Genomic DNA, 24,689 nt, shown 5'->3' with positions numbered 1-24,689 from the left:
TTTTTAGAAAGCTGTGTTCCTTCACATTTTTCATGCAGACGGCCTCGGAACAAAATATTGATACTTCTGCATGAATAGTCTTAATCTAGCCTCTTAAACAGCATATTTGTAGCCCAGCGCATGTAATGACTGCAATCGGAAGACATTTACTCGCTACCATGTTGTTAGATGGTCAGCTTAGGTCCCGTGAAATGCAGAACTAAGGGGCGGGACTTTCAAGCTCTATAACCATGACAAACACAGCGAGCAGGCAGACATAGCCCCAGGCTCTGAATGAACACCAGCCAAATGCTGGTGAAAATAAAGTTTGGCTGGTAGAAAATAAATCTTACTAGCCACTTTGACCCATTATTGGTTGCGCGTTTGGCCAGTAAAATTAAAATCTTCTAGCCATTTTGTCTGGTGTCTGGTGAAAAATGTTTAGATTTAGAACCATATGCATAGCATCCTCCTCAGGCGTATTTCCTGTACCGTGGTGACGTGGTTGAGGATGCGCGTCTTCTGCTCTGCTGCTCCACAACACCGGAGGGCGCTGAAGACCATGTCCACCAGGAAGCCGGTCTCCTTGCGGCCCTCCTGCCTGAGCCAGGGCACCACCCGCAGCAGCAAGAAGCGCACCGCCGGGTTCTGGCCCAGCTCTGCATCCCCGGGCTCCACGCCCAGACCCAAATCTGCGGCACCACCCTGGTCCTTCACAGAGGTAATGCCGTCTGTGTGGGTTCAGAGTTCAAAGTTCAGAATAGGAAAATACAAGAAAGCGACTTAACTGAGCAACTGTGAGCAATAATTACAATCAGTTGATTAAGAGCTGGTCGGATCAAATTTCTGGTTGGCACACCTCTAACAAATATTAATGTGCCTGCAGCTACGGGCAAAATTAATTAGTTACAATCTAGTTCCACACATTCCAAATGACCTTGTTTCACCTGTGCACTTCAAACAGGTGACCATTCAACAATCACGGGCTGAACTACAACGTAGCTGGCAGGACAGGTAAGCCAAGTCATTTGGAATATGTGGCACTGGATTGTAATTTATGACTCCCTTTTGCCCATCACTGCTAGGTGTAAATGAGACGTGGATTTGGGCAATGTATGCTATGTTATGTCATATTGGGTGCATTCCAATATGCAGACTTCCGTCCTCCCTTGCTCAGTTCACCTCATGATGGTGTCAATGACGACAGAAAATGAATTCAATATTTTGCAAAGGCACAATTCTAATGTCATTTCCTCATTTGGAATCGGGACAGTGAATGAAGAACAGTCCCAAAAAATTGTTGTGGCTAGGCTGACAGCGGGGAAACTTTATTGTTTTCTCCACCAGCAAAACGCGAGGCCACAAGCACAAGTGGAGGACAGGAGTCTGCATATTGGAATGCACACATTGTCTATTCCAGTGTTTCTCAACCTTTTTTAGGCGAGGCACCCTTTCAATTCATGAAAAATTTCAAGGCACCCGAAACCAACAAGCCGTAACATGGCACCGCATCCGATACCACACAAGCTTAGAAAAGACATTTTGAGACGTCACACAACCTACGTTTGAAGTTGCAGCTGACTGGGGCGACCTATATTTACTTTATTGTGCGTAAATGGCAGATGAAAGATTCCAGTGACTAACATTAACTGATCAATTTAGACAAATATGTATTCTATTACATAATTGATACGCCCTGAAGAAGGCCATAAGGGCCGAAACGCGTAGGCATTGTAGCCAAATAAAAAAGTTAAAAAAAATTGCAACCTTGAGTACCTCAGCATCTGTCTTCCTGGACCAAGTTTCAGAGCCCCTACACTGATGAGCACCAAGGAAAAAAGGTGAAGACCCAGAAGCACTCCATTTACCTGCTTGTGTTAAATGTGTATTAAATTACATAATTTATTTATCAGCCCCGGCACCCCTGAGGGAGGCCTGCGGCACCCCTGTTGAGAAACACTGGTCTATTCTCCTCAGCTCACCTGTGATGTCACCTGGCTGGAGCAGCACCTGGAAGACGCGCGTGAGGGGGAAGGAGTGCAGGAGCATGGACAGGAAGCTGAGGTGCGGCTCCGACCGCCTCTCCGTCACGTGCACCATGTTGACCTCCGCCAGCTGGCACACCAGCTCCACCAGGTGGACACTCCTCCGCAGCGCCACGGGGGAGACGGCGGACGCTTGACCACCAACACTCTCTTTAAAGGAAAAGTCAAGAAAAGGGGACATGTAAAGCACTTTGAAAAACGCCCAAATGACCAAACAGCTGGCCAAACAGCTAAACAAGCAGGTAAAAAACAACTTCAGGTCACCATAGATAACACAGCACCGGTGTGGCGTCGGCCGCTTGACCAGGTGCACTCTCTGCCATGTCAAGTCAAGAAAAGGGTACATGTAGAGCACTTAAAGCTACACTGTGTGAGATTTTTAGTTGTTCATTTCCAGAATTCATGCCTGCAAAGCAAAATGCCTGCTAGATGCCCAAGCCTCTTCAGTAAAAGGTTCCGACTATAAAAGAGTAAATATCTCTGCCTCCATTTTCAATAGAAAATTTCAACCCGCCAACATCCTCTGCCATGTAAAGTCAAGTCATTATCAGTAAAGCACTTTCTATAAAAACTGCAATGCAAGCTGTCCAAAGAATTGGACTAGAGATCACCATAAACCGACAAGACATGGCAGCAAAAGACCAACCATGCAAATCAAGACATTTTAATAGTTTGTTTGTTGTTTTCGTTTAAAGGTACACTGTGCAGAAAATGTTCAAAAAAGGTACTGCAACTACACTGCTCATTGAAACTGGGTTGCCTATTGCCAAATTTGATCGTTTCATGAAAGTTTACTAAGTCTAGTATGGTCCAAGTAGAATCATTTTTGCAGCTAAAAATGGCTATTTTTAGAAATTCAAAATGGCAGACCATGAAGAAGACCCCCCTTTTCATGTATGAAAAAAAATGTTTCCAGTCATAATGAATACTTAGAATTTGATGGTGGTGGTAAGTATTCATGAAAAAGGTAACATTAGTGAATGGGCAGCATGAATTCTGGAAATAAACAACTAAACATCTCACACAGTGTCCCTTTAAAGCCAGTTAAGCAGCTGTGGCTATTTCATGGCTAATACAGGTAATACACTGCACTTGACTTGACATAATGAAACATCAATAATGAAATAAATCAATAAAACATTAAATAAGTTTCTTATTACAGATGCAACACATTAAATAACAAATACATTAATATTTGTTATAAAGGTATTTGTTATAAATCAATGTTTGCTATTACGGTTGCAACACATTACCTTTCACCTGAGGCTCCCTGGTAGCAGCAGCTGTCTCCTGTGCAGCCCTGAGCCCCTCCGCTGCCTCCTGGGAGACCCCCCCAGACACCTCCTCCGAGACCCCCCCAGACACCCCCTCCTCGCTGGCCTCCAGGCTGGAGAAGGAGATCTTCAGGCTCTTCTTCTTGCGCGCAGCCTGCTGCCTCCACGAGCCCGCCTCAGGGTTCTGGATCAAGTTATTTCATTAGTATCCGTTGGTAAACTGGTTTCAAACTTCCATCTTCATCAGAGGGTCAACATCCATGGGTCTTTCTCAAAACCTAGGCCAGTGTCCTTCCAAGTGTATCAGCCTAATTAGTCAGGCCCATTGATTGGATACTCTTTATTAGTCACACCCAGTGATTGGATATTCTGTAGAGTTCCCCAAAAAGTATCCAATCACTGGGCTTGACTAATTAGGCTGATACACTTGGAAGGACACTGGCCTAGGTTTTGAGAAAGACCCCATGTGTCCCCCTCAGATGAAGACGGACATTTTCACCGTCCAAACATGTCAGATAAAAGATAAAAACTTATACAAGTCTGAAATGAAAGAAAAGAAACTTGAAGATTTAGTTTTTGCACCTGTATGAGCCGGAGTAAGGAGGCGATGCCCTCCAGAGGGCGCTGTTCGGGCTCCTCCACGTCCACGTAGCGGAGGCACAGGCGACCCAGGCCGTCCCAGAAGTCCGACAAGGCACGCTGGAACGTGGCGTCCGTGTTGGTGTTGGGGACGTTTGGAGACGGCTCCTCTGAGGACGGGGTTGCAGGCGACACAGACGAGGAGGAAGAGGAGGAAGAAGAGGAGGAAGAGGAAGAGGAGGTTCTCTTCTCCCAGGACAGCAGCATGTCGGCCACTTGGGTGAAGAGAGGGCCGGACTGCAGTGACAAGCTCTCCAGGGCGCTATCCAACAGCGGCAGCAGCTACACACACACACACACACACACACACACACACACACACACACACACACACACACACACACACACACACACACACACACACACACACACACACACACACACACACACACACACACACACACACACACACACACACACACACACACACACACACACACACACACACACACGCAACAATAAGACACCCAACATCAAAAATGCACCAAGTGTAGCGCAGTTATACACACAGGGAATGTGTTTGCAACAAGGACTATGTGAGTGAGTGAGTGAGTGAGTGAGTGAGTGAGTGAGTGAGTGAGTGAGTGAGTGAGTGAGTGAGTGAGTGAGTGAGTGAGTGAGTGAGTGAGTGAGTGAGTGAGTGAGTGAGTGAGTGAGTGAGTGAGTGCGTTCTGACCTGGTCCGCTATGAGCATGCTCTGTACTTTCTTAAGCTCCTCCTCCTCCCCGGCGTGCTGTAGGAGGCAGTAGCGTACACACTCCACTGTTGCCACGACGATAGCACCACTCTCAGAGGGGCTGGTCAACGCTCGCTCGCTAGACAGACTGACACACGCACACGCACACGCACGCACACACACACACACACACACACACACACACACACACACACACACACACACACACACACACACACACACACACACACACACACACACACACACACACACACACACACACACACACACACGCACACACACAGACAGACAGACACAGACACACACACGCACACACACGCACAGATTTAGATAGTGAGAAACAACAAAGATCCACTTCTACTCATTGCCAATATACATTTCTGTTGACTGATGGAAACTCAATGATCGGCTGCTATTTCAATTGTATAATTTGTCTGGTGTCCTGCAGGCAATAATGTATTTATTTATTATAAAGCACCCGTTACTCTGAACTGAACTAAAGGATTTGTATTGACTTCCAGGCAATAAAGCTCCCGTTAAGTTAATGAAGTCAATGCCAGTTGTATGTCCTTGACTGCTCTGCAGTCTGTAAATAAAATGTGTAGAGCTAGCACACATTAAACTAACTCTGTGTATGACTCTGTTTATAACTATACAAATAAACTTGCCATGACCCATACACAGAGGGAGGCAGTGCCATGTTCTCCTCAAAATAATATAATAATCTTAGGAACGTGCGCTCACCCTTGGATGAGGCTGGTGAAGAAGAGGGAGTAGAACTCGAGGGGGGGGTCGGTGATGTGGGGGGGCAGCTTGCTGATGAAGGGCAGGAGGTTGGGGTGCAGAGCGGTCGCCATGCCCCTGCCCCCCTCCCGCAACACCACCCACAGCTTGGGCAACACCCCTTTCCTGGCGTTCACATGGCTCCAGCAGTCCTGCACACATACAAATCACATCATTCTATTAAAACTTAATACATTATTCATGCAATACACCACAGCCATATCTATTCTTAAAAGGGACACTGTGCAGGAAATGGTCAAAAAAGGTACTGCAACTATGCTGCTCATTGAAACTGGGTTGCCTATTGCCAAATTTGATCTTTATGTGAAAGTTTACTAAGTAATAAACAAATATTTTCTAGTATGGTCCAAGTAGAGTCATTTTTGCAGCTAAAAATGGCTATTTTTGGAAATTCAAAATGGCGGACCATGGAGAAGCTCCCCCTTTTCATGTATGAAAAGTGCAATTTTTCCAGTCATAATGAATACTTAGAATTTGATGCTGGTGGTAAGTATTCATGAAAAAGGTAACATTAGTGAATGGGCAGCATGAATTCTGGAAATAAATAACTAAAAATCTCACACAGTGTCCCTTTAAATTAAGTATGATTATAGTCATAGTTACTGGTATATAGCAGTCATATCATACCACTAGTGTTGTACTTACATATTAAGAGTACTGCTACTTCTACTTCATACTAGAGATGTCCGATAATATCGGCCCACAGATATTATCGGCCCGATAATAGCATAAAATGTAATATCGGTCAATATCGGTATCGGATTTTTGACCTATCAAAACCGATATGATAATGCTTGAATTACTGTTCACTTTTCTCCTTAATTATTTTTCCATTTTGCACAGACGATGTTAATATTTGGAAAGCTTTGTTGCATTGGAGAATGCATCTAGTGGGGCATTACAATAAAATTAAGCATATTTTGTACCACAACAGCAGATTTGTAATGTTACCTAAAATTTGTTATGAGGAAAAATAAACCACATATATCGGCATCGGTATCGGCCGATATCGGAATCGAAAATTTAGAGTTAGATAATATCGGCATATCGAATATCGGCAAAAAAGCCAATATCGGACATCTCTACTTCATACCACTGTGGGGTGCGCTTCTCGAAAGTGTAGTTGTTAGCCAGTTAGCAACTTGGGTAAATGTCAATGAGGATTGATTGATTGATTGTTTACATGTATTGCCATTTCAGCAGCTATGGCTATATCATGGCCAATACAGATAGAAAAAAACATCATATCACTTTACAAAACTAACAACCACATAAAGAAAGAGATTAAATACGTTTTAACATCAATACATTCGAAAAAGTTCAAAACCTTTAAAGGTGGGACCTTATTAAAAATATCAAAAACAGTATATTATTTAAAAAAACTGCTGCCTTTTAATTTTCATTTACAGAGCAAGTTAAAATATGCTTAATAAGTTGTCAATGAGGAATTGTATTGCAAACAACAAAGTAGCTAAAGTAGTTATCAACTGAGGTTTCAAGATATACACCCCCCTCAGGTTTTTGGTGTGTGATGAGGCTTACCGTGATGGCAGAGAGCACGTGCAGCACGGCAGCCCAGAGAGGAGGCAGCACCACGGGGTCCGTATCATCGATACTGAGCAGCACCGACGAACACACACGCGCACTCTCCGCACGCGCCAGCTCCGGCGCCAGCTCACACACGCACGCAACCACCTCGTAGAACGCTCCGCGCACCTATAGCAAAAACACACACACAAAATCAGAAAGCAGCATTGAACAATTTTTGAATTGTCTGGGATATCAGAGTGTGGTCATAAATTCTTACTACCACATGACATACTTGAACTATTTCTAATGAGTTTTAACGATTTAATCCTCTCTTATTTTGCCTAAACCATTTCTAAACTTCACTGCTGATAATATGTACTGTATGAACTGATGGGTGTGTGTGACGTATATGTTTCAAGAACATCTTGGAAAAAAAAAAAAAAAAAAAAAGCTCCCCTGAGTATTGACTGCTGACATGCATGTACTGATGTATGTGTGGAGTATGTTTGTGGTATGTGAGAGGTGTGCCCTTCCAAGACCATCTTCACTGTAACCCTCACCTGGGGGGTCTTGTGCTTGCTGTATTTCCAGAACTTGGGCTGGGCCATCAGCTGTGTGAGGCGGTCGGCGAGGGCCTCGCGGTCGGGCGGGGTCAGCTGCGTTAGCAGCCTCTTCAGGGCCAGCAGCGAGCTGGTCAGCAGACGCACAAACTTAGCCTCACGCTCCTCCTCCGGGACATTCCTACAGCGACCAAGAGACATAGAGGAATGGATGAGAGAGAGAGAGATGGATGAGAGAGATAGAGTGGGAGAAAGAGAAAGAAAAAGAGAAAAACAAAGATTGATCAATAAATCTTCTCTCAAGCCAGTCACATATAATGCATTATAAATATGGCATAATATATTGTAGCGCCGAGCCCCTTGAGTGGACTGTGTGTGTGTGTTACCCCATAGGATTCCCTCTCTGTCTATCTGTGTGTGTGAATGGTGAATGTGTGTGTATCTGTGCACGTGAATGTTGTTCCCCACTCCCTTGTGTGTCTTCTAGAATTTTGTGTGTGCCAATCAGTTTTGGGGTGGGTTTTGATTGGGGGGAGGTATCCGGGCAGGAATAATTAAGGAATTAGATAGGACGGGTGTTGATAAGGGGCGGGGTTATTGATAAGGGATCGATGACGTTCGTAACGGTTAATCAGAGCTGAGAGAAACTAATTTAAGTGTAGGCGTGTGCGAGTGTGGGTACGAGTGTTTTAGATTAGTGTTCATTATTTTCTGTGGGACACCTCCTTTTTCCCGAGTCAGGCTGTAAAAGAGTAATAAAGGAAACGCTATCTGCTGCCTCCGACATCCTTTTTGAAGTGGCTACCGCTCGGCGCTACAGTATTATACTGCTTTGTGACAATGTATTAGCAATGCTTTCGTCATACTTCTGTAGAAGGCAAAGGTATGTGCCACTTACTGAGGGTCACTTAAGGTGTCTGCAGTTTCTTTCATCAGGTTTTCCTGAAGGACCTGCATATCAAGCAGAATTGAAGACATAAGAAATCAGGGCGCACACACACAAACACACACACACACACAAAACACATAGTGCTACCAAAGACATAATGAGAGAATTTTTGCAGCAAGCGGAAACATTTTGGAGGTTCACACACACACACACACACACACAAACACCTACAAGGACCGGATGCAGAGTTTCTAGGGGTGCGTTCCAATATGTGACCTTGCTTCCTCCACTTGTGCTTGTGGACTCGTACCAGGAAGTAATATGTCATGATGACATCACTGACAACAGCATATATTTCAATATCTTGTAAAAGCTCAATTGTAAAGTCTTTAACCCATTTGCAATTGGGATGGTTAATGAAAAACAGTCCCCAAAAAGTTGTTGTGGCGAGGCTGACAGCTGGGAAACCAGGAGGCGGGGCGAGGCCACTAGCACAAGTGGAGCTCGCAAGGTAGCATATTGGAATGCACCCTAGGGCTGCTTGTTGAGGGGGAAGGCTGCCTGGAAGGCTGGTTGGAACACACACACACACACACACACACACACACACTACACACACACACACACACACACACACACACACACACACACACCTGCTAGGACCCACCGTGAGGACCTCGTCCTTGCAGAAGCCGAGTGCCTCTGGCTGCTTGTTGAGGGGGAAGGCAGCCTGGAAGGCGGCGCCGGCGGCGGAGGAGGCGGGGCTGTAGGTGTCGCACTGGGAGATGAGCCAGTGACCCATGATGCTCTTGAGGTACGGGGCCAGGTTACGCCGCACCTTCAGCACCAGCTGCTCAAACGCCTGCTGCGTCGCCTCGCGCACACGCCGGTCATGGTCCTGCAGGAGAAGAAAGGACACGTTTTTAATAACCAGTCATGCCCAGAGGCAAGAGGTACACCACTATCGCAATAATATAACTATGAGCCATCTTAATAGCAGCTCAAAGGCATGCGGCGTTGCCTCCTGCAACATTGTGCAATACAAAAAGACCCTGAGAACGTGCAAGATGCTGCTTATCAAATAATATACAGTATGATCAGCTCCAGACTACGAGAAGCCTTACCACTGAGATCTTGCAGTATATCCGTGGCCAGTATGGCAGTACACCCTTCACAACTTCTGCATCTCTCTCTTGACACATTGCGCCAAACTCCTGAACAGCCTAAGACAGACAAGAGGACAGACAGTTGTAAAAGAGCTGTCCATTTTTTGACAAAGATGTGGGTCTTTAATGTCTTGATAATAAACATGCATATGCACGCACACACACACACACACACGGCCTATGCTAAAAAGCTGGTTCAGGATAAGTTATAAGGTTAAGTTAAGAGGTAAATCATGTAATACATGAGCTTTTCTTAAGAAAATGAGGACTCCAAGCTCTTCTATTAGATGATTTACCTCTTAACTAAACCTTAACTTTGCCTTGACAGACTGGTGAGGAAGGCGGGGTCAGTGGTGGGGATGGAGCTGCAGTCACTCACCTCAACAGCTGAGAGCAGAACACTGAGCAGACTGGACTCTATTATGGACAATCAGCATCACCCCCTTAACGCCACCTTCACTAACCAACTGAGTCTGTTCAGTCACAGACTCCGTGCTTTCACCTGCAGGACAGATAGGCTAAGGAGGTCCTTTGTCCCTTGGGCCATTCAACTGTTTAACAGTATACAGAAGGACACTAAGAAGGACATCATTATTGGGGATTGGACTGCCTGAGATGCCAGAGCTGGAACCTCTTGGCATGTGTGTGTGTGTGTGTGTTTGTGTCTGTGTGTCTGTGTCTGTGTTTGTTTTTATGTAGCTACTTGACACCTGAATTTCCCCCTGGGGATCAATAAAGTTTCTCTACTCTACTCTACTACTCTACTAACTTATCCTGAACCAGCTTTGTAGTTTAGGCCCCTGAGCATGTATACATGCTTACCTTTAACTTGGTAACAACATCTCTCTTGGACAGTTTCCGTAGCACCAGACGAAAGTCTGGATCCACCAGGCTGTCTATGTCCTCTGCCCCGTGGACAGCTGGCACGTATCCTGGGTCATTAGAAGTGGACAGACCAAAACCGACAAAGCCCGGGACCACCCCTCCTTCCCTGGCTAGTAATTCGGCAGCTCGGCCACTACTAGACGGCTGCAAGAATGTACATAACACACACAGTAGGTTCGTTTCAGTTTGAGCTCTGCTGATCTTGACAGAGGTAGCCCATGATTGAACTTATCAACGATACAATACAATTGCTTTTCAATATCATAGGACATCAGAGGCGTTCGAGACCTCTCACCAATCACCATATATAATGATCAGCGTTGCTGATGTGTTCTGTTAACTGGGAAAGTTTTTTTAGCTGGCACTGTTTCCATTTCAATATGAAACATGTATGACAAGGCATACAGCTCCTACACCAACTTCAGACAATATCTGGGCAAACTTGTAAGGAGTGAAATATGCGTTTAAAACAGCGTGGTGCGCCTTATGGACTAGCTGCTGTTGTTGGTTGGTATCCTGCTAGCCTGCTAGCTAAGTTTGTTATGAGGAGACAGAGCAGTCACTACACCTCAGATATACCGCAGACAACTTACCCGAACGTTTCCCTTTGTTCTCTGTTTATTCTTGCCACCCATAGTCAGTGATCGGTGGGTGTAAAACCTATAAGAAGTCTGTGATCAGCAAAATATAACTTGTTCATAAAGTCGCATGGCGTATCCAAAGAGCGCGTCACTGACAGAGGACCACGGAACTGTTTTGAACCGGAAGTGATACGTAGGCATTTACGTAATCGCAACTTGTTTTATTATTATTATTATTATTATTATTATTATTATTATTATTATTATTATTATTGTTGTTGTTGTTGTTGTTGTTGTTGTTGTTGTTGTTGTTGTTGTTGTTGCTGCTGTTGTTATTGTTGTTGTTGTTGTTGATTACAGTCATGATGATGATGATGATGATGATAGAGGTGCTGATGGTGGTGGTGATGAAGATGAAATAGAGATGAATATGAGGATGATGTGCCAAGGATATAGCTTGTGTGGATATTAAGTAACAGTCAATGACAACATAATTACATGGCAAGTATGATATTATAAATACTGTGGCAATAGTGCCCTCTGTCTCTAAACACAATAATGTAAATGTGTGCTTCATCCCAGACTTGTTCCTCTCAGATTCAGAATAAAGACTTAAATCTCGGAATTCTACACTCTATTTTGTGACTTTTACATTGGCTTTTGACAAGTGAGAGGGGTGCATCGTTGTAGGAACTGCACTCAGCACAGTGTGACAAATAATAAACAGCTAGAAAAAGTCAGAAAAGTGTGGGGAAATAGTTTAATTTGTCATTTTTAAAGAATCCTGTTGGTTGTTGGATGCGTCAGATGCGCGCACTTGACGTAATCTTCCACAGCTCTAACGTCAGTTCCCCATCCCCTCCCCCTAGCAACAGAGGAAAGATGGCGGCGCCCAGCAACGCAGAGCAGTCTCCTGAATTGACGATACCGTTAAAGATCCCCAAAACTGAAGTCCCTTCCCCAGCGGAATCAGAAGACTTGAGCGATGGCAACCAGTACCATTCCAACGCCTCCACGCCGAGCAGATTTTCCCCTCTCAATGTCGGTAGCACGGTTTCGGGAGCTGGGAGCGCGGGCCGAAGTGCTTCGGCGGCCTCTGCTGCCTCCAACAGCTACACCGCCTGCAGGGGTATGTCATGGACCCCTTCGGAGACAAATGCCCTCATCGCGGTGTGGGGGAACGAGAGGTTGACGGAGGCGCGGATGCAGCAGCTGGAGGTGGCTGGTACCGTTTTCTCTGGGAAGGCTCCGGGACCAGCCATGTACGAACGGGTATCAAGGGCTCTGTCAGAGCTCGGCTACGAAAGGACCCCTTCGCAGTGTCGAGAGAGGATGAAGGTAAACCTGCATGCATGGCTATTGCCAGTGAGCGCTCTGCTCAAGTAGCATCCCTGATGCATCGTGCTGTCATTGTGCAAACATCATGTCGTGATCAAGCGCATTATTCAGGGGCATGATTGAACAAGGCATCTGCACTCTCTGACACATGACTTGGCAGCAGGCGCTGCATTCAGTTCAGTGTTGGGCATCAAACGGAGCTGTCTGTGTGCTAGCCTGTCGTACCATATCAATGTCTGAAGGGGAACGCATCAAGGGGTACATAATCTGCTTGCAGAGTAGCACCCTAATGTAAACATTGTAGCATCTCAATGATCTCACGGTTTCTGCATCGGGACTGCAAATCAATTGAGAGCTAGGCTTTTTGTTAGCAGGCGTGTGATGCCATGTTTAGTCTTCAAGTTGTGGACGTTAGACGCGTCTGTTTTTCATACAATAGGCCTATGCAGAATGGTCAATCTTAGTGCATCCACCTGCTTCAGCTCTGTTCTCCAAGTCAATGTGCACGAGTTTCATATAATGTAAGATATAGCAGGACTCTCTGTGCATGTGATTTCATTGTGTGCGCCCTGTCTGTGTCTCTGTACTGTACGTCTGTGTGTGTGTGTGTGTGTGTGCAGGGTGCGATTTGTCGGAAAACCAGAAGGGAGGATATATTTCAGATTGTAAGTAATATCAATGGAATTACATTGAACAATTACATTGATAAAATCATGTATAAAAAGTGGCGATATCAAGACCATAAGGGGGGACAATCCCCCCCATCTACAAATCGCACCCTGCGTGTGTGCGTCTGTGTGTCTGTCTGTGCCTAGTTGTGTGTAATCATGACCTGTCCTTGTCTGTCCTCTCCAGACGTTGCGGCGCTGCTACAGCCGTGTGAAGGAGCACGGCATCGGGAAGCGTAAGAGCAGCTACTCCCTAGAACAGCTGGAGAAGGTGTTTGGACAGGTGAGTTACAGGTGATGGCTGTCAGTGGGATAGTTTGACAATAGGCTCGTTCGTGACGAAGCAGTGAGAATTTTGCTAGGCAGTGGGCATGCACACTTTGCCAGTTTGATGCGCTTGTCTCCTCGTCCCGCCTCCTGGCCCCTCCTCCGTGGAGAAAACGATAAAGTTTCCCAGCTGTCAGCCTAGCCACAACAACTTTTGAGGGACTGTTTTTCATTCACCATCCCAATTGAGCTTTTGCAAGATATTGAAATATAATGCTGTTGTCAGTGAAGTCATCATGACGAGAAGCAAGTGGAGGAGGCAAGTTCGCATATTGGAACACACTCAAAGTGTCTGACCAGGTGAGGGGTTAGACCAGGCGTGGGGAACCTTTGTCTGGAGGGCCATTTGGGGCCCTTGAGGCCGTTTTATCCGCCCCCCGCGACAATTTTAATGTTATGCAGCTTCACATGAAATATGACACATTTTGTAAAGGAATCTTAGAAATTACATTTGCAATACAATTAGGTTATATAGGGGACCTACAGAAGGTGGGGTCTGTTTTAAAGGTGTCTGCCTTCAATATAAGCCTATAAGTGCAGGAGTAAATCCTGGTTTGTGTTCATAGACGGCCCTCGAAGGACTTTTACGGCCCTCGGAGGAATTTGAAGTGGCCCTTCGAATGAAAAAGGTTCCCCACCCCTGGGTTGGACTGTGGGCTGTGAGTGGGATAGTTTTTGAGGATAGATCCAGTCGGCACATCTGTCCCCCCCAGAGAAGCTGCCGGTTTTACCCGAGATTCTTTAAGTATATAGAGATATGGCAATATAATAGGTTTCTATGGGCACCTAACGTGACCAGGTTCCGGTCTGCCTAAAGGGGCGTGTCATAATACTCCTAGCATTGAATAGAACAGTCCTTAGGTCTGCCTAGGTCTGCCTAAAGGGGGATTTCCCCCCCTCCCCCTTGCAATAATAGAACCCGGAAACAATGGGCCAATGGATCCTTTCTCTCTCTACTCTCTGGTTTTACCCCTCAATTTCCTCCACCCGCTGGATATGCTTTGAATACCAAATGTGCAAGTGCTCTCAACAAAAACTGTTTTTAATTAATAAATAAATAAATAAACAAAACCTCCATGTAACCCACGCAGGGTGGCTGGGACTCTCAGACATGCCAGCCGGTGCTGATCAACAGCAGTGGGCTCTACCAGGACATGGAGTCAGACGGCAGCACTATGGAGGAGTTCTCCCAGGAGGACTGGTGCAACCAGGAGCTGTCCAACGCCTTCCAGGAAGCAGACGAGGACACAGGTGAGGATGGCATGGGAGGGGGCTGGGAGGTCACAGGTGAGGATGGCATGGGACGGGGCTGGGAGGTCACAGGTGAGGGAGAATAGGATGGGTCTGGGAGGATAGGTGCAACCAGGAGCTGTCCAACGCCTTCCAGGAAGCAGACGAGGTGTAGGAGCAGGTAGGATAGGAGCAGGGAGGATGGGATAGGGCTGGGAGGATACTGGATAACGATGGGGATGGCAGGATAGGACCAGGGAGGATGGGACCAGGCAGTATGGGGGGAATGGGAGGATAGGACCAGGGAGGATGAATGGGAGGATAGGACCAGGGAGGATAGGACCAGTGAGGATAGGGCCAGGGAGGATAGGACCAGGGAGGATAGGACCAGGGAGGATGAATGGGAGGATAGGACCAGGGAGAATGAATGGGAGTATGGAGCTGGGAGGATGGGGCCAGAGAGGGTGGAGGGGGCTGGGAGGATGGGGCTGGGAGGATGAAGGGGGCTGGGAGGATAGGACCAGGCAGTATGGAGGGACTGGGAGGATGAAAGGAAGCATGGACCAGGGAGGATAGGGCCAGGGAGGATGGGGCCAGGGAGAATAGCACCAGGAAGTAAGGGGGGACTGGGAGGATGGGGCCAGGGAGAATGGGACCAGGCAGTATGGGGGGACTGGGAGGATGTATTGGGCTGGACCAGGGAGGATAGGGCCAGGGAGGATGGGGCTGGACCAGGGAGGATAGGACCAGGTGAAATGGGAGGGGGATGGCAGGATAGGGCCAGAGAGGGTGGGGCCAGGGAGAATAGCACCTAGAAGGATAGGACCAGGTACTAGAGACCAGAGGCCTGTACTAAGACGCTGGTTCAGGAGTAAACCAAGTTAATTTAAATCCTCTAATAGAAGAGTCTGGAGTCCTCAATTTCTTTGAATAAAAAATAGAGAAAAAAGAGAATCAAATTTACTTGTATTATTTATACGTTTGTACCACATTCATTAATGATAAATGGTGTGTGTCTCATTCACATTGACATAATCCGGTTACTGGGTCAGCATGTCATGTTCTGTATGTGTTGTAGAGTTGTAGAGAAAGCCTTGTGCTGCTCCCTGACATATCCACATACATGCAGGGGAAGAAAGGAATCACCGGAGCATCTTCAGATGTGGAAAATAACTTGTTTTATTGGGCAAGCGCCAAGACTAATGTTTCGACGTTCACACGTCTTCTTCAGAGTCGATATTGACTCTGAAGAAGATTCCTGCCGGTGATTCCTTTCTTCCCCTGCATTTACCAAGTCCTTTCCCGAGACGCACCAGATTGTGAAGTGCAGGAGCGCGGAGGATATCTCTCTTTGCTACGTGATATCCACATACACGTTTTCCATGTCTGCCTACAGTAAGTGAAGGGGAATGTAGATGATCGGTGAGAGCAGCTGTTCTCAAACTGGTGTTTGGGCAAAACCACAGGCTACCAGTTAAAGGGGTATGGGGGTATGTTGGCCAGGAATTATAAAGGTGGTAAAGTGTCTTATTTTCCATGTAAGCTGTTGTCTTGCGTTAAGACACGTTAAAAGAGGGAGCATGTCGCTAAGCTAGTGAAAGTCAATGGATCCGTGTAGCATGCTAGACACGACAACGCAAGACAATGCTTAACATGAAAAGTAAGACACTTTACCACCTTTATAAACCCCAGCCAACGATTTTAACTGTATTAAGCCCCAAAATAGTGGCCTACCCCTTTAACATAATCCAATCAATTGGTTAGGGACAATATTCAGGTACATCTTTGATAAACATATTTACTTTGCTTTAAATTTCAAATTGCAATTATATATTATTTCGCAATATATGTACAAAAACTGGTTTGGGGGTGGGGGGTGGGGGGTTGTGAAAATATTCTCGGGGGCTAAAGAGGGACAACATCTGTGTCTCATGTTGACCCTAATAGGAAGTTATTGCTCCTTTTGACCCTGATGGAAACTAAAGGCTCCTTTTGCATCAATATTGCAAATGATGGATGTGGGAGCTGGCTGTGACGTTGAACTGCTTTGTCATATGTAGTAGAGAGTTAGAGTTTTCTTACAAAGCCATTTCAGGGCACAATACAAGGTTGGTGCATTCAGTACATATCTTGTGACTAGCCCCAAAATGTCAAGGCCCAAACAGTAGGCTCCTTTTTGTTGAAGGTGGTTGTCTTAAGTATCCGAGGCATTCTGATTTTGGTGGGAAAAAAGTTGGTGCATTATTTTGCACTGATATGACCCTGCATTAATTGACATTGCTCATCCATGCTTTGAAAAGAATTGCATGAATAACTTTCTCAATTAGTTATATCTATAATATGGATTTAGTCAGAAATGATGAACATGGCAACAAATGCATACAGTATTCCACACACATGCCGTATTAGAGCTGTTGAATTCTGCATTACCCCCTCGGGTGCTGTAGCACTGTGTCAATAAAAAGTTAATGAGTGAACAGTGTTTGTATTAAACCCCCCAGTGTAGTGTATCAGCGTAGCATACTGTAGGCTAGCTCTCTGCTACGGCATGAACAAGGCTGGGTATATGCATAAGTCATGAAGCATGTATCATAAGTGCCTGCCCTTTGGGCTCCCTACATATCGGCCAGAAATAACAAGTCGTCTCAGACGACGTCTACTTAATCATTCACGCCAGACCTGATATTAGTTGGCTGCTAAAATATGTATCCAGTTTCGGTATGCTATGGATACTGTTCCACTACTCTACAGTTTTACAGAGTGTATTTTCTTATATTGAATGTATTTTTTTTTCTTCTGCTTTTGCACATTCATCTCCTATTGCCATTTTGATCATAAGACATTACATTTGTATTACTTATTATATTACTAAGACTTAATGTTTCTACTTATTGTATATTGTTTCGTGTGAGATCTACGCACAGTGATATGTGCCATGGAATATTTCATGCTGGGTAATGGTTGATGATACACAACAACAACAACCAAGCACATTTTCAAGATAGCTTCAGTCATCAGTTGTGTAGCCTTCTCATCATGTCAGGATTGCACTATAGGCGCAGTACATGGTCAGCACCACCAAAGGAAGGGCTTGTCTCTTCTGTCTCGCATGTTTGCTTGCATATTTTTGTATTATGGCCTGTTTTTAGGTTAAGTTAGGATAGTAATATACATGTAGGCACAGTACATTGTCAACACTACCAAATAAAGAAATGACTGTTTTGTTTGTGTGTTTACTTATTTATGTACTTAGGCCTGTTTTATCCAAATTAAGTATGTATGTATTTACACATGCTACATGTTTGTTTCCCCAGAGGACATTCCACTGCCAAAGGCCAGAGTTGTACACGCACGACCGGAGCCTACAGGACACATGCAGTAAGTACACATGCAGTAAAACACAATCCATCATTTCACCGTTCATAACAAATGAATAAAATAAAATTCATAAAATGAAAATAATTATGTAATGTATGTAATAATCAAATTAATAGATAGTATGAAATCACTTCCGAACTCTTCTTCCAAACTTCCATAGCTAATCATAGCCAACATCACTAGCAGATACAAAGTGCACAGGAAATGCACAGAACAACAAGTGCAGAGCTAGATGCCAAGTAGGGTTAGGGTTTTTTTTTAGTGAAAGCCATGAAAGCCCAACAGGCAACGATATTGCATTTATGCTTCACCCATGCAAGGGGACAGCCCCCAATGGTACTCAATCCAGCATTTCACAATCCACAACAAATGAATAAAATAAAATTCATAAAATGAAAATAATGATTAACTATATATGTGCATGAATAGATAATATTACATCTCTTCTGAACTCCTGTGAACTTCCATAGCCAATCATAGCCACCAACACTGGCAGATACAAAGTTCACAGGAGATATACAGAACAAGAGCAGATGCCAAATAAGGTTAGGGTTTTTTTTGTATGTACATTAGCACACAGACACACACAGACACACAGACACACAGACACACAGACACACAGACACAGACACAGACACAGACACACACACACACACACACACACACACACACACACACACACACACCGCATAGTGATTCCACTGCACACAGGCATTAAGAGCAGTCAAAGATATGTTGCGCTCTACTCCTGTACCATACTCTGTCTGGAGTAAAAAGGAAAAAAAAACAAATAGGTGAGCACAGAGAGCACTGATGATGGCAACAGAACAGCCCGAAACGTTTGCCCTACCCTGCTCTAACAAAAATCAAATAACAATAAAATACCAGCGGGGGCACTGTGGCACATTTGGGCTTCGAATCCGGCTGGGGTCATTTCCCGATCCTCTCCTGTCTCTCTGTCCCATTCGCTTCCTGTCACCATCTTCGACTATCCTATGAAATAAAGGCATAAAAGTCCCTAAAAACATATATATTAACAAAAAAAAAACAAACAAGCAAACAAACAAACCAAAAAAAAGGGTAAAAACCAACATCGGCCCCTGTGTGCTGTCGGCCCACCGGGAAAATGCCCTGTATGCCAGATTACCAGGAAAACGCCCTGTATGCCAGATTACCGGGAAAATGCCCTGTATGCCAGATTACCAGTCCAGGTGACCTTCAATGAGGAAAAATGCTGTGGGTGGCGTCGTATTCCCTCCTCTTTCCTGTATGCTAAGTGTAATGTAATGTAATGTAACGTAAGAAGCGCACTATCACTAAGCTCTCTCTGGACATGTACAGCACAGTGCTGTCATCTGCTTCGCATTATGAGGTTATTGCACACATGCAGTGGAGCGAGTTATGACAGTCCAAGGGGACATTAATATACTAGAGTTCGGTATGGCTGAATTATTTAGTTATTCCTGAATAGATGAAGTATGTTCCACACATTAGTATATTCCTGAACATCGTTATTGGGCCTTTTGGAATAGTGATGAATCCATATCTCCATATCTCCATGGTGTGTTTTTAAATAGTTATTGATCTATACTTCCATATCTCCATGGTGTGTTTTTAAATAGTTATTGATCTATAATACTGTACTTCCATATCCCTTGGTGCTGGCATACTGGGAATTTTTGAATGGTAATCGATCCATCCATATCCATATCTGCCAAACCGTGTCATCACTGTACTTGCAGCCAAACCACAACACTGGCTAAGTTCTCTACTAGCCTACAGCCCTCTTGCTTTTGGGTATCACTTAGGTATTTTGTCATGTCTTTTACCTGACATGTTTCGACGGTGAGACGGATAAAAACTTGTACATGTCTGAATCAAAAGAAACTTGAAGAGGGGATCACTGCACACTTCCTGACGAAGGCCTCATGCCGAAACGCGTCGAAGTATAATCATGCTCCAACTGGACTTGAAGAGGGGATAGTTTTGCTCTGAAGGTTACTCTCTTGACCTCTTGTGTGTGGTTGTTGCCAGGCGACAGGAGGTGATGCAGAACGTGATGCGCATCCTGGAGTCGGTGGACATCCAATGGGAACACTTCCAGACCTGGACGGACTTCTCGCGGCTGCACCTGTCCAATAAGCTGGCTATCTTCGGGGTGGGCTACAACACGCGATGGAGGCCCGACGTGCGGTACCACCACGCCGAGATCAGCTCGCAGGTGAGATCAGCTGTCCTCAAGCTGCTTTCTGTGAATGATTTTAACGCAGGGGTCCCCAAACTTTTTTCTCTGGGGGCCACATTATCGTTCGTGACTGTGATCAGGGGGCGGGATCAATCATGTGGGCTTTATACTAGGCCACTGACTGTTATAGCAAAAAATAGTTCATCATTACAAGTGATTTACAAAAGAAGTGAGTACTTCACACGTTTTTCATTTTGAAATACAACAGCTATTCCATTTAATTTCTAATAACCATATAAAAATAGCAAGGAAAGGTAAGAAAAATATGATGATAGACAGTTTATGATTGATACAATAGAAATGGTAGGCTTGTTTATATTACAGTGAGATGTGAAATTATCAAGACCAGATAGGCTTGCTTCTTTGGGGCAGTTCAAATGGTGAGTTGCAGAGAGGTGGAGGGTCAGTCAAAGGGGCGTGACGGGCCGCATCCGGCCCCCGGGCCTTAGTTTGGGGACCCCTGCTNTAACGGATCTATTGTACAGTAGACTCCTAATGTACCAACACCTCCACCAGTGGAAAATTTTACTACTCATTGAAAAGGCCTGTAACACTTCCGAATAGGATTCACATACATGGCTAATGACTGTATACTGTAAGTAAATTATGTGTGAAGGGCCTTCTAGGTCGGTATTACCATTATTAGTAATGTATGGAATAGCGGCCGACGAGGTGTCCCGATATCAAGGGAAATAATGGACGAGGCGAAGCGTTCTAAACAGCCCGACGGCGCAGCCGAAGGGCTGTTCGCTTCGCCAAGTCCATTTTCCCTTGTATATAGGGACACCTCGAAGACCGCTATTCCGCTTATCACCCGGTTACCAGCATTTAAGTATTAATTTATTAATATGTTGATCTAAGGCTTCGTGAGAAAGTAGATTCACCACTGCGCTTGGTACGTTGCTATGGGCACCACTTCCTAATCTAGTGAGACGCGCCTCTATCGGAGGCATGTAAGGACGCACGCAGAATGTTGGGGTGACTTGACAACCAAATGCGATAGAATTGACGACTGGGTTTTTGACTTGACAACCAGATGCGATAGAATTAGTAACGGGGTCTTGACTAGACAACCAGATGCGATAGAACTAGTAACGGCACTTCGCCAGAAAGTTAGAAAAGAAGCAACTTGGACGCCCGCACGCCCGCATGACATCATAGGTGTCCTGCTACCGGGGAATAAAGGACACCTGTTCAGCCAATCAGAAGACGTTCCGTATGCTCACTGGGTGATANAAAGGCTTTATTGACTATGAACAAGAAAAATATGAATACACACCTAACAAATCATTGATTTTATTCAACATATGTCACTTATGCACACATTTATGCGTGTGTTCGTGGATTACATGTGAACCTTAAAATAAAGTGTTATCAAAAGGCCTACATGTACCGTGATACCATACTACTTCCATTGTAGTACACACAACTATGGCATTAAACCCAGTCCTCTTTAGTTATACATTATGACTTTGGTCATTGCCATTACGGTAACAGCAAATTCATAATAGGGGCCTTGTGTCTTTCCTAATTGTGTACTGATTCTCCTTGTCCTTGTTGTCCCAGGTGCCACTGGGCAAGCGCCTGCGCGAGTACTTCAACCCCGAGAAGGCTTTGGTTCTTCTTTCTTCTGCTGTGTTTTATATATATAACATATTGTCCTGTCCTTGTTGTCCCAGGTGCCACTGGGCAAGCGCCTGCGCGAGTACTTCAACCCCGAGAAGGCGGAGGGCCGCGTCATCATGACCAAAGTGCAGAAGATGAACTGGAAGAACGTCTACTACAAGTTCCTGGACATCACCATCAGCGAGGCGCGCTGCCTGGAGCTCCACATGGAGGTGTCCTGGATCCCCGTCTCCCGCTCCCAGTCCCACTCCTCACGCACCTCCTCCTCCGCCACCTCCTCCTCCACCTCCTCCACGGCGGGCTGCAGCAACGGGGGGGCGCACCACCACTACCTACTGCCAGGGGGCATCCCCAAAACCTACGGACTCTACGCCATCGGGTACGAAGAGCTGGGAGGAGGAGGAGGAGCGAGCAGCCGGACCGGTTTAGGGGGGGCGATGACGGGTTCAGGTTCTGCTGCTGCTGACGACCCGTCTTCCTCGTCTTCTCAGGAGAGCAGTGTTGGTGGTGGTGGTGGTAACACCGGTGGGGCGTCCGGCTCGAGTCCGAATCGGTCGTCGTGGTTGACGTCGGATCGTCAGGACAGGAGCGCGTCTTCGTCTGCGTCTGCGTCTGCGTCCGCCGTGTCCAAAGTCACGTATTGCTACCTCGGCATTGCGGAGGACCGGACCCTCCAGCAGTGCCTCTATCAGCACTTTCAGACGGCGGCGGTGGTGGCGGGGAGGCAGCATCACAACACCCGGGGCAGCGCCATGAGCCTCGAGGCCGCCCAGTCCCCCCTCAACAAGTTCCTGCAGGCCAACTGCAGCAGCAGTAGCAGTAGCAGTGGCACCTCCAAGACAGAGGGGGCGCCACCACCGCCGCTGCCGCCGCCGAGCTCAGCCATCTACATTAAATTCATAGAGGTGGAGTTGGACTTCCTCTCCGCCGGCTCCTTAGTGGAATGTCTAGAGATTGCTGTCGGATACAAATTGAAATATAACAAAAAGGAGACGTTGTAATGTAACTGAAAACACACACACACACACACTTCCACATTCAGATGAAGAACTTATGTGACTATGAAATGAATTTTGGGACTGTGAAGTGAACCACAGGACTTGTGAGATTATCAAAGGTGTGTTTAAAGAGCTTCATCTGGCCATTGAGTGTTAAAAGGTTTTCCTTCTCATAATTGCACTACTGTATTTATCATGGGAACGAATACACATCCAACATTGAAGAGTTACAACTGTACGTAACTGTTTAATGTTCAATGTAGGGATGCACGATGTGAAAATTTTCGTCCGATTCCGATATTGATATTGCGGTTTTTGCCGATAACCGATATCAACCGATACCGATGTTTTTTGTTTTTTTTTAAGAGATACTGACAATGATGCAAACAAACAGAATTTTTGAATGTCCTTATTTCCAAAAACACTTTTTAACTCCCTTTGATAAAATAAGATGAAAAATAGAGACAAACTAGAAGACAAACAATGAAAGTCACCGTCAAGTCCAATCTTTTAGAATCGTAACATATTAAAAAAAACATCGGCGTTAACATTGGCCCAGTTTTACCCATCGGACCGATGGCCGATGTGTTGAGAAATGTCAAATATCGGCCGATACCGATACATCTGGCCGATACATCGTGCATCCCTAGTTCAATGTCCGTCGTTTGTTTACGATGTTACACTTGTAAACAAGAAAGACGACAACACAACACTTGGTGCCCAGAAATGCCTTTCACGCATACGTTCATTGGACCTGGTATTTTTGTGCCGTACTGTAGTTTTGTTTTTATTATTATTTTATTTTTTTGTGCAACTGACTCAAGGATGTACTTAATAATAAGGGCAGGAAGGACACATGCTATTTCCACAGAGCTGGAGTGCGTTTTAATATGCGACCTTGCCTCCTCCACTTGCCTCCTCCACTTGCCTCCTCCACTTGCTTCTCGTCATGATGACATCACTGACAACAGCATTATATTTCAATATCTTGCAAAAGCTCAATTGTAAAGCCTTTTTCTCATTTGCAATTGGGATGGTGAATGAAAAATAGTCCCTCAAAAGTTGTTGTGGCGAGGCTGACAGCTGGGAAATTTTATCGTTTTCTCCATGGAGGAGGGGCCAGGAGGCGGGACGAGGAGACAAGCACAAGTGGAGGAGGCAAGGTCACATATTGGGATGCACCCCTGGTCTTCTCTCTCTCTGTCTCTGTCTCTCTCTGTCTCTGTCTCTCTCTCTCTCTCTCTCTCTCTCTCTCTCTCTCTCTCTCTCTCTCTCTCTCTCTCTCTCTCTCTCTCTCTCTCTCTCTCTCTCTGTCTGTCTATCTGTCTTTTGTGTTATTTATTTATTTTTCATGTGTTTCTGTTAGGTTTCATTGTGGCCTATACAGATTAATGAAACACTTTTGCCTTTTGTTCTGTTAGCATGGCTAAAGATTTGCTACGTTTTTTTATTTCGCTTCCAAACTGCCTTTCGTTTCAAGACAGAGAACTATTAATACTGTACTTATTCACCACTGAGGACTTAGAGAAACTATAAATTATTATTATACATTGAACATAAAAAGGAATTCTATTGAGTATATATTTAAGACAATATATTAATGTTGTTCTGTGTTAAGCATTCCAGCATTTCCAAACGGGGACATTCAGATTTCTACATTTGGTATGTCGCAAAAGAGTACAATAGAAGTGTGTGTGTGTGTGTGTGTGTGTGTGTGTGCGTGCACCTGTATGACTGTGTGTCTGTGAGAGCAATTGAGCAGCAACATGGAAGTGTGTGTGTGTGTGTGTGTGTGTGTGTGTGTGTGTGTGTGTGTGTGTGTGTGTGTGT

General features: G+C 45.3%; 2 protein-coding genes across 2 annotated transcripts in view; one reads left to right on the top strand and one right to left on the bottom strand.

Moving 5' to 3' along the window:
- The window catches only part of ltn1 (listerin E3 ubiquitin protein ligase 1), a 54,058-nt gene extending 42,859 nt beyond the window's left edge, over positions 1-11,199 (bottom strand). The window contains 13 exon segments of the mRNA XM_063202745.1: positions 472-638; positions 1,938-2,174; positions 3,278-3,482; positions 3,881-4,219; positions 4,614-4,761; positions 5,379-5,569; positions 6,981-7,154; positions 7,529-7,709; positions 8,427-8,479; positions 9,085-9,315; positions 9,542-9,640; positions 10,406-10,612; positions 11,062-11,199. Of these exon segments, the coding sequence (XP_063058815.1) occupies positions 472-638; positions 1,938-2,174; positions 3,278-3,482; positions 3,881-4,219; positions 4,614-4,761; positions 5,379-5,569; positions 6,981-7,154; positions 7,529-7,709; positions 8,427-8,479; positions 9,085-9,315; positions 9,542-9,640; positions 10,406-10,612; positions 11,062-11,103 (2,274 nt within the window). The 5' untranslated portion in view covers positions 11,104-11,199.
- Positions 11,200-11,834: 635 nt separating this feature from the next.
- LOC134453311 (myb/SANT-like DNA-binding domain-containing protein 2) lies at positions 11,835-23,126 on the top strand. The gene is made up of 6 exons (XM_063204188.1): positions 11,835-12,387; positions 13,243-13,338; positions 14,474-14,633; positions 17,927-17,990; positions 20,025-20,211; positions 21,915-23,126. Exons 1-6 carry the CDS (start codon positions 11,848-11,850, stop codon positions 22,860-22,862), a joined length of 1,995 nt encoding a protein of 664 aa, XP_063060258.1. The 5' UTR covers positions 11,835-11,847; the 3' UTR covers positions 22,863-23,126.
- Positions 23,127-24,689: the final 1,563 nt, after the last annotated feature.

The sequence above is a fragment of the Engraulis encrasicolus genome, chromosome 7 (assembly GCF_034702125.1).
Source record: "Engraulis encrasicolus isolate BLACKSEA-1 chromosome 7, IST_EnEncr_1.0, whole genome shotgun sequence".
In the NCBI taxonomy this organism is placed as follows: domain Eukaryota; kingdom Metazoa; phylum Chordata; class Actinopteri; order Clupeiformes; family Engraulidae; genus Engraulis; species Engraulis encrasicolus.
This window is presented reverse-complemented; position numbering and strand designations above follow the sequence as displayed.

What these genes read in the sequence shown, in the direction of transcription:
- LOC134453311 (XM_063204188.1), top strand. Translation starts at nt 11,848, where the DNA reads ATGCGTCAGATGCGCGCACTTGACGTAATCTTCCACAGCTCTAACGTC. An exon ending in GAGCCTACAGGACACATGCA is followed by an intron (nt 17,991 to 20,024) that starts GTAAGTACACAT and finishes GGTTGTTGCCAG; the next exon opens with GCGACAGGAGGTGATGCAGA. An exon ending in ACGCCGAGATCAGCTCGCAG is followed by an intron (nt 20,212 to 21,914) that starts GTGAGATCAGCT and finishes TTGTTGTCCCAG; the next exon opens with GTGCCACTGGGCAAGCGCCT.